This window comes from Mytilus edulis, chromosome 13, assembly GCF_963676685.1.
Source record: "Mytilus edulis chromosome 13, xbMytEdul2.2, whole genome shotgun sequence".
Classification (NCBI taxonomy): domain Eukaryota; kingdom Metazoa; phylum Mollusca; class Bivalvia; order Mytilida; family Mytilidae; genus Mytilus; species Mytilus edulis.
In genome coordinates this window covers 65,544,475-65,555,081 of record NC_092356.1, presented here as the reverse complement: position 1 = coordinate 65,555,081, position 10,607 = coordinate 65,544,475, and the positions used below count along the sequence as shown (strand labels likewise).

Genomic DNA, 10,607 nt, shown 5'->3' with positions numbered 1-10,607 from the left:
TAATCAAAACAATTTAGTCGGACTCTTAAAGAACCAAGTACGACCAATTGGTGATATTAAAATCAAAACATACACGAATTAACATAAGGTATCCTAAATAAGAAATGTCTGTAAGCGTTTCACGTGATATCCTGCAGTGTCTGTCGTTGATGAAATACGTACGTTGTTGTTCTACAGTTGGCCTGTTTCGACGACTATAACATAATTTGTTTATCGCGTTTCTCTTGGATGAATGTTCTTGCATGTTTTTGTGCTGTATTTCTGTCACGTACTGTTGTCATTTTAGCGATATATTTCAACATTGTCATCAAGCGAGTGGGTTGACTAGCCATTACACCAGGTTTAACACGCCATTTTTTCTTAACATGTTCTGTACCAAGTCAGGAACATGGCAGTTATTATCCAATAGTTCGTTTCTATGTATGTTGGCGTTTGTGGTTGTTGCACTTCAGTGTTCTAGTTTTCCCTTTGTTTCCCTCTTACAGTTGATGTGTTTTCTTCAGTTTTAATTTATTACCCTGATTTTTTTTAGTTTTTTTTTTGAGTTTTGAAGACCGGTATACATGGTATACCACTGTTGTCATTATTTAAATAAATTTGTGGTTCCTTACCAAGTTAAACATATGTCAGAAATGTAACACATAATGAAGAAAAATAAATAGAAAAAGGACTACATAATTTCTGCAATAAAATATGTTACCTAAGTAGAAAACAAGAGTGCACACAATGAAATGTCTCGCCTCCTATACTAATCATTGATATTATGTTGATAGTCCTAAGTATAAAGATAAGCTTTATTACAACTGTCACATTAACTTAACATTAACCAAGATAACTAAACAAAGACCAATGAACCTTGAAAAAGAGGTCCGGGTCAAATGAACCATGCCAGGCAGACAGGTACAGCTAACAATGCTACTATACAACAATCTGCCCGCTAGACACGTACACTTAACAATCATTCCAATAAAATTAACTATAACCACTGAACCATGAAATTGAGGTCAAGGTCAGATGACACCTGCCAGTTGGACATGTACACCTTACAGTCCTTCCATACACCGAATATACTAGCCCTATTGCTTATAGTATCTGAGATATGGACTTGACCACCAAAACTTAACCTCGTTCACTGATCCATGAAATGAGGTCGAGGTCAAGTGAATACTGTCTGACAGACACCAGGACCTTGCAAGGTACGCACATATGAAATATAGTTATCCTATTACTTATAATAAGAGAGAATTCAACATTACAAAAAATGTGAACTTTTTTTTTCAAGTGGTCACTGAACCATGAAAATGAGGTCAAGGACATTGGACATGTGACTGACGAAAACTTCGTAACATGAAGCATCTATATACAAAGTATGAAGCATCCAGGTCTTCCACCTTCTAAAATATAAAGCTTTTAAGAAGTGAGCTAACGCCGCCGCCGGATCACTATCCCTATGTCGAGCTTGAGGCTCGAGGCTCGACAATAACTACCAATCACAGTAATTATTAATTGTTTAATAAACATCTCCTTTATATCAATATCCATTCAAACGGCCACAACCTAAATGGTAATTCAATATTACCAAAACCGTATAGCTCCCTTTGTTAGTAACTGAAACCCACACCTCATTAATAATTGTATCGTCTTTTCGGACACAAAAACTATTAATTCGCCAATCTCCACAAATGTAGAATAATATAACCGTAAACTTTTCATAGGCACTTTCAATCACATGCAAGCTTGGGGGAAAACCATCCGTTTAAACCGTGCCAACAATCAGTGAATGCACCAATAACATTAAATTATATTTTCTAGAATAAAACACAGGTCGGCAGAAGAGGTTTATTATCAGTAGAAAACCTGTCAATTTCATGAGAATGTAAATATCCAAAAACATATACTGCAACACCCCAGTCATCAGTACTTATGATAAAATGATATTGTCTGCAATTTATTCTCAGTCCAAGGTATCCATTTAATCTTAAGGAAACATTGTCCTGCAAATAAGTAAAAGAAAATAAAACAATCGTTATATTTTAAATGTATCTAGTGAATAAAGTATCAACACATTGTCAACAAGAATGTGTCCATAGTATACGGATGCCCCACGCGCACTATCTTTTTCGATGTTTAGTGGACCGTGAAATTTGGATAAAAACTCTAATTTGATATTTTAATTAGAAAGATCATACCATACGGAACATGTATAATAAGTTTCAAGTTAATTGGACTTCAACTTCAGCAAAAACTAACTCTACCAAAACAAATTACATGAAGCGGGACGGACGAATATACGAACAGACGAACGGACGCACAGACCAGAAAATAGAATGCCCATAAATAGGGTATAACAATAAAAACAAAAGAACCAATTCATCGTGTCCATCGTCAATTTTAATGTTTCCTGAAATCAATTTAAAAAATATACTTTTTAAAAATCCAGGTTTAATTCACCATTTTCTACGTAAGGAAATGCCTGTACTTAGTCCGGAATATGACAGTAGTTTTCCATTCGTTAGATGTGTTTGAGTTTTTGATTTTGAAATTTCGTTGAAGTTTGATATTTTTTTCGTAAGTTTGAACATAATGATATTATCATAATATTTCACAATATTATGAATTTGGCAGCGATATAACCAAAAATAAACTTGCACTAGCCTTATTACAAACGGGATATCAAATCACTATGTTTTAGGTGATGTTGCTTTTAAGCTTGTGCATGTACATACTTTTTTCACAATCTTATTGACCCTGTTTTTAATTTAACATCAATATTTAAAAAAAAACTTAATTCATTTTGAAGAATAAATACAAGAGTGAGCGGGAGATTAAATATCGATTCAACACAGTATTAAGATCATTGAATATTTTTTCATCAATACCTACACGCGTTTGCTTTTCTAATAAATTAAAACATAACTAAATATGTATGACTATGGAGTTCTAAACATTGTTGGCTCTATAACCTGTCGAATTTTATATTTTGACATAGCACAACATCATATGTTCCTAGACTGCTTTTTAATTAAACCTTTACACTTAATTTATAAGATATATAATCTATTGTGTTTGTTGACAAAATTTCATAAATGTTCTTGTGTTCATGAGTTTGTACAACCATGCTCTGTATGAGATTGGTGTCATTTTACATGCAGTCAATGGCAAAATCATTTCACTTGACTTAATTGATCCTAGATTTAAGACAACAATATAATCCGTCTAGATAAGAACTTTTTAAAACATCTCTTAGTATTCAAACAAAAATGCAAGATATTTCAGATATACGTACAAAGAATTAAAACAAATAATAACAAGCAATACTGATTTTAATATACTAATTATTGTTTAACAAATCACATAACATGATGAAAATAAAAAAAAGTTGAAAATGAAATGCGAATACAAAGCTGATCTTGGTCGAAAAGTAGTGATTTTTTTTCATGAGTAATAGCAAAGACGGAAATTTATCTGTAAATGTCAAAAAGAAATGCAGTTTCGACTTCATTTGCAATCAATATTTTATTTCTATCCTTATCAAACGTTAAGGCTAAAGGTTTACTAAGTTCGCTATGTCCGGAAAGAAGTGTTCTAGACTGTTGACCATCAGGAGAAAGTACGACAACACTATTGTGCTCACGACTGACAATGTAAATGTACCCATCATTATCTACAGTTAAACCACCGGGTCTGACTAAAATACTTTCGTTTTTAAATTTCCAAGTTAACTTCCCATCGATATCACAGCATGTTACAGTGTGTTTACCCTTATCGCAATAATATAATTTGCCATTGAATGATGATATATATGACCACAATGATATATCACATTCTACAATGCATTTAACATTTGTATCCTTAAGATTTATTCTATAAATTCCATGTTTCTCGACACAACAGAATAAAAATCCATTTGTGTGCGTAATACCATAACATAGAGATTTTGCAATTAATATGTTCTGTATAATAGTTTTACTATTTATGTCGATAATGTTTATTCCTTGACTAGATACTCCAGAAGTTACAGCTACAGTGTTGTTATCTATACACGCAACATCAAATGCATGAGATTGAAAAAGGGACGAGGTAAATAGTTGCTTTCCATCTGTGTCAGTGAAAACGATTACCTTTCTGTAACTATAGTCAGTAAAGACCATTCTGTTATTTGAAAGAATATTACATCCCTTAATATCCTTTGAGTTAATATCAAACTTTTGGATCAATTTCATTTTGATATCATCAATGGATTTAGGATTAACTCCTATAATCTGAGCTTGTTTATCTTTCTGTCTAATGTAAGTTATACTCGTAGGAACCTTCGTCTCAGCTATAGTTCCAAAGGTTTTGATACTTCTTGCTATATCATTGAGAGACTCGTTTATTGAGCAGGTAAGTGACACTTTGTCCAAGCTTCCCTTCTCAATAACAGATTGCAAACTGGATTCTAATTTTACAATATCAGAAGAAATTTGATGAAGACCAAGATATGTCTGAAGATCTGACGCATACATCTTCATGTCTTGAAGTTGTTGTTGATATTTCAAACGTTCGGTTTTCTTCTCATCCAGCATTTGCAATGTATCTTTCATGTTTCTAGTAGACTGGTCTTCTATCTTGGTTACCTCATTTCGAAAACTTTCTTCCAATTTGTAAAGGTGATTACTGATTTCCTGTCGTACTCGACTAATATTTGTTAAAATTGACCCCTTTTGTTCCCCAATCTCTTCTATATTCTGTTTTACTTTTGTTTCCATTATATCTATATTCTCATCAATATCTATTAAACTTTGTTCTGTATCTTTCCATGTATCCGACGTTTTAATGTCTTTAGTCTTTTTGCTAAGATGAATAACATCTTTACATTCGATATGTTTCTCTACACAGAAGAGACAGAGAGGTGTGTCGTGTGTCTGACAATACATCTGATATTTATCGTTGTGTGTACTGCAATGGCTACTGTAAACGATAACTGACTGAGACAATGACTGGTAATCATCAATTCCAATCGTCGCATGGTTTTGTGTGCCCCTGGATAAACTATGATACTCCTTACACTCGTCACACAATGCTTGGTCACATTCAGAACACCAGGATGTCGACGGTTTTGTAAGGTGGCGTAGGTCACATATACTGCAGATCCTTGAATGTTCTGCCATCACTGTCAAGACTTCTGGGAAAATAGACAAACATGCGTCCACAATGATTCAGTCCAGTTAATCAGTATATATATACTTCAATTTTTTTGGTCCAGTCCTATAAAAAAAATCAGCATGTGCTAACTGCATATTCACAATTTAATGATTGAGATAAAAGTATGAATGATTCTTAATTAAACATGTTAAAGAGACATTAGCTACAAGATATAAAAAATGATCAATCATTAATGAGAGTGAAACAGTGAAATTATAATTCGCTTTGAGCAGTCAGTCTAGTTCAATTTTGTAAAGATAAGTTAAGAAACATCGCTGATGAATAATTCAACCTAATTGAATCCGTATTCAAAGAACCTTCAATTCAACCCATTATCGAGAGATTGGTTACGCATGTATAAATGTTCAAACCATGAAAAGAAAAAGAAAATCAACATTGAAAGTGAAACTAATTCGTCGATAGCTTTGATCACCAAATCCATTCTAATATGTACAAGGTAAATAGTTATCAAAGGTACCAGTCTTGTCATTTGATACGCCAGACGCGCGTTTCGCCTACAAAAGACTTATCACTGACGTTCAGATCAAAATACTCAGAAAGCCAAACATGTAAAACGTTGAAGACCATTGAGGGCCCCAAATTTAATTTTTTTTGTGTCAAATGCGACTAAGGTAATCTATGCCTGGGATAGGAAAATCCTTAGTATTTCAATTAATTCGTACAAACGTCAAAATTCAAATTTAAAAAAATTACCATATAATTGTTTTTCTAGTTAACACTGAAGTGCTGACTACTAGGCTAGTGATTCCCTCGGGGACGAAGCGTCCACATGCAGTAACATCAACACAGTGAAAAAAAAACTGTTACGATGATTGTCTTATTTTTGTAACCTATACCATCAAATAAAAAACCAGACCTCAAAAACTCAAATTGCACTATGTTAAAATTTATATCGCTTTATGTGATCGTCGGCAGTCTTCGTAGTTCATCTAGATAGTATATCAGATGGCTTCTATGATAAAACATTTAAACTACACACAAACTTTGGATTTTTATTATCAAGCCAATGCAATGTTAATTGTTTATTTCAGACTTATTATAATTTGGATATATCCATCAAAATTAGTTTGAGACACTGTTCTTTACAAGTTGAATTTTGATCAACATATTTAGCCTGAATGATTTTATGAAAATTCATAGATATTAAACAAAACGTGGTTGTCTTTCTTTGTTTTTTTATTTTGTCAAGCTATTGAGTTTATCTAATTATGAAGTCTTGCTATAATGCTGAAAATGATATTGAATGTCAATCAATCTATACTGAGTGTCAATGAAAACGCAACACTTTTGGTTTTGAAAAAAATCATATTTTTTTTAATTTTATTTATATTAGAACTTTATATAGTTGGTTGAAAATGACTTTTAAGACAATTGTCGACGATTTTACGGTTGAGTGATTTTTGGAACAAATGCGAAGTAAGGGTTATTTTGAACGGACATAAACCGAGTTCACCGCGTGAGTTGATGATTCGATATTGGATGTTTCGTTTACCTATTTCGCCTGAAAGATGACAAGGAAACATTTTTGTTTGATATCGATCTATTGTTAAAATTGTTAATTTTCAAGAACAATTTATTTTGAACTGAGATTATCATTTCTAATATAAATTTTATTTTTGAAAAACCAAGTGTTGCGTTTTCATTGGCACTCAGTATATATTACACTTCATAATTATCAGCTACAGTAACTAGGTCAATGTGCACAAACTAAACTTTTATCCCCAGCATTGTTCGGGTTGTTATATATATATTCTATATATGGAAGAAACATGAATAGCTCACTGATAGTGGTTTAAGGAAAACCTAAAGACAGAGATGCCGAAAAGACGTAAATACCTGAAAACTGAGATCTTACGAAGGAGACAGGTGTACAGTACTGTGCTTATTATACAGGTGAACAAGGAAGTAAATTATCACGTGACTTAAATGTTAAACTAACCTCTTATTAATATGCAGAAATCTTTCTTTCTACAGGTATGAATCGCCGTTCTAGTTCGGCGCACTCTTACATAGTAGAATGGCTAATGCGCTATATACAAATATACACCCGAACCCAATAATATCTCATATCAACAAACAAAATATCGTGCCAATAATGTACATGTAATACACCAATTCATACATATATATGTAACGGTAACGGTAAAAGCGTGCTGTACAAAAACGGTGTTGTTATTTACATTTTATATGTATACATCTTACATTACAGTGCAATTACGATTAAGACGGATGTGATCAACTTCACTGCTTCATGCCTATAATACTAGTTGCTAGTTCATGCTAGGTGTGCTTATATATACATAAGCTTTATACATGTTATAACAGTCTATAGATAAGCACTGTTAATATCTTCTATTTTAAACATACTGTAAATGTTTGACGTTCATTTACAGAATATGTAGATATATTTAAAATTAAGATACACTAAAGCAATGTACGTCAAATACACATGAAAAGAAAAATGTTAAAGCCCTATATTGTAAAATTGCAGTATATACAATAGGTAGATCATACTAGGTAAATTGATAAGCGGATTGTCGTTATTTTTAAAAAGATAAAATGCCTCTTCATATGCTGTTGTCATTACACCCTCGCCCCTATCCTGTCATCTGCCTCTTTCTACTGGTATGCATGGCGTAGCCGAATAATCGAGTGTGAGGTTATCTAGCTATATGTATTGATGATGGTTCAAATGGAATCCATAGTTTATGGTTGTCCATCACAATGTGAACAAGCATGTTACAATTCTGATAGAGTTGTGCAGGTAAAATCTATTTTCTGGAGGTGTCTTCCATGTGTACGCTTAGGCCTACTGCATGAGAGTATGCAGTGTTCTAGTTCTTCGTTTGATGTATTACACAATGTAAATATTGGAGATATACTCTAATTGTGTGTAGACCTAACTGTCTGTAGCATATACGTTTGTGTTACTAGTCTGCTCTTTATTTCTCTTGTTTCACATTTGTTGGGTTGTTTCCTGTACACTGCCAGTTATTATGCGGCATAAATTATCTGTTTTTCTGTATTTGAAAGTATACCATTGTCTTTTGATTGGTCTTCAATGCATATTTCATGTCAGTATTTATTTTCATGATATATAACATCATTTTCCATTTTTCCTTTGACTTTGGATGTTTCATAAGATAATCATCCTGTACTTGGTCAGAACGTTCTGTAATCGTTTTATAAATATGTTGCTGTGACGTTCCAGGATTTGAAATTTTAATGAGTTATTGTTTCTAATTATGTTCATCAACAAAGATAGCATATTTCTGTCTATCACCATACTGATGGGTACTGCCCAATGCAATGTATAGACTGATTGCTGTGTTAGCTACCCGATTGGGAAGGTCCTGCAACTGCTTTAAGATGTTGCATTGTTTCCATTTGGTCCATTCCTTCTTAATTGTCATGACCGCCAATCCATGTGTCGTTTTTGAACAGAATATACCTTCCAGAGATTGTGATAGACAAGAGAAGAAAAATCTTACCTTATATGGATACCAGCTCCTAACATGCCATTGAAAGTGGTCCTTCCTACTGTATTCTTTTCATTTCTAGTTATAGCAAACGCTTTACACTTTTACTACTAACTATCTGAGAGTAGTCAATATTAACTACTCTGTCCTGTTTATTATTCTGGCATAAAAGATCCGATTTCTATGGGTTAATTTCGACCAGATCCCTCTGTGTATGGGGATATAAAATGTCCACTGCCTGTTGTCCCCATATGTCTTCATAATCCACTTTCTGTTACACTATCTAGAATGGCATTATTATAGCATTTGTATAAGGAGGTCGAGAGTTTTGCTCCTTGCTGAATTCCTTGGTTGACAGATCTATATTATGGCAGAAACAAGATCGCTCAATTTGACAACAAGTATAATGCTTATTGTTCTGTACATATTACGGAGTAGAATTGACAGGTAACCGTCATTGCCATATTGGTAGACCTTGTTGAATAAAATTTCATTTTCCAAATCGTCAAAAGCCTTTTATTCGTCCAATGTTACTAGTAGGACTTCTTAGATATCTTCACAAGATTGTATTATAACTTCTGATGCCATGAATGCTGCAAATAGCATGGGTATTGTTTCAGTAAATCCTCGTTGTAGCTGGTTTTTGGATTTGTTAAATCTTTATTATCTATTCTTGAATTGAGTTTATTCTAGGATTTTAGTCACTGTTATTCCTCTAAAGTTTGCTTGATTTTGACAGTCCTTTTTTTCTTCAATTACCAACGGACATTAAGAAAATAATCAATCAAGTATTTAAGATAGTTATCATCTCCAATCAGTTTTTTTCTGTGAGCAAATCGGATCCTTCAACAATCAATCAATTAAATAACTGATGGAATATATGTATACTCATTTAGTTTACACATTTACAGTACTTTCAGTCCCTTTGTTTCAGTTATATCCATACGCCTAGGCATGACCTAGTAGACAAAACAATAAGAGATAAACACTGATTTGTTCTACTAAGCATCTAATGTAATGCAATCCTAAGGAAAACTGTGAGGGGAGTCGTCATGGCCCTGTTCTAGTAAACAAACAGATTAAGATTTAAACTTAGAACTCTTTCAAAGAAGTAAAGTGTAGATCTAAACATAGCTTATTCCAATGGATGACGAACCATTATAACATTCCTAAACTCAAAATGGATTAGATGTTAAAAGAGCTGATATATTTTTATTGAGGGATTGGCTTTTTTCCTGTTTCCTATATTTGTTTTTCGTTTATTATCTCGCATAGTTTATTCTTGTGTAATGCTGTTGCACCACTGTCCCATGTTAGGGGGATTGTTTGGCACAAATAAAATAGTTCAACTCCGCCACATTCTGTATGTTACTTCACGAAGTCAGGAGCCTGTAATTCAGTGATTGTCGTTTGTTGCTGTGCTAAATATCATTTTTTCACTATTTTGTACACAAATGAGGCTGTTAGTTTTCTGGTTTGCATTGTTTTAATTTTAACATTTCAGTATCTTTTATAGCTGACTATGAGGCATGGGCCTTGCTCAATGCTGAAGTCCATACAATGATTTTTAGTTGTTAATTTCTGTGTCATTTGTTTCTTGTGAAGAGTTGTCTTAGTGGTAATCATATCACATCTTCTTTTTTATAATTAATACATATACGCTGGGAACCGGATTAATCTTTCAGTGGTGAATAGTCATGACAAGTGTCATTTAATACCCGATTCCAAGGGGTTTGATAAAAAGTTAAGAACATAAACAATGTTTGTACATGATATTCACAGGGTTGATTATGCTGAACTTAGTTTTGTTTATGAGATTCACTTTACATATTTCTTTCTTGTACAAGACAAACTTTACTGTGATGTTGGATAACCATGTCAAATGTTTATACCCAACAACATGGGGTTTCAAAATTGAACAAT

At 33.1% G+C, this 10,607-nt stretch overlaps 1 protein-coding gene across 1 annotated transcript; it reads right to left on the bottom strand.

The window, feature by feature from the left end:
* Window positions 1-3,305: 3,305 nt before the first annotated feature.
* On the bottom strand, window positions 3,306-7,124 carry LOC139500030 (E3 ubiquitin-protein ligase TRIM56-like). The gene is made up of 2 exons (XM_071288729.1): window positions 7,042-7,124; window positions 3,306-5,247 (listed from the first exon to the last, which is right to left on the bottom strand). The coding sequence occupies exon 2, from the start codon at window positions 5,148-5,150 to the stop codon at window positions 3,462-3,464; it is 1,689 nt and encodes a 562-aa protein (XP_071144830.1). The 5' UTR covers window positions 5,151-5,247; window positions 7,042-7,124; the 3' UTR covers window positions 3,306-3,461.
* Window positions 7,125-10,607: the final 3,483 nt, after the last annotated feature.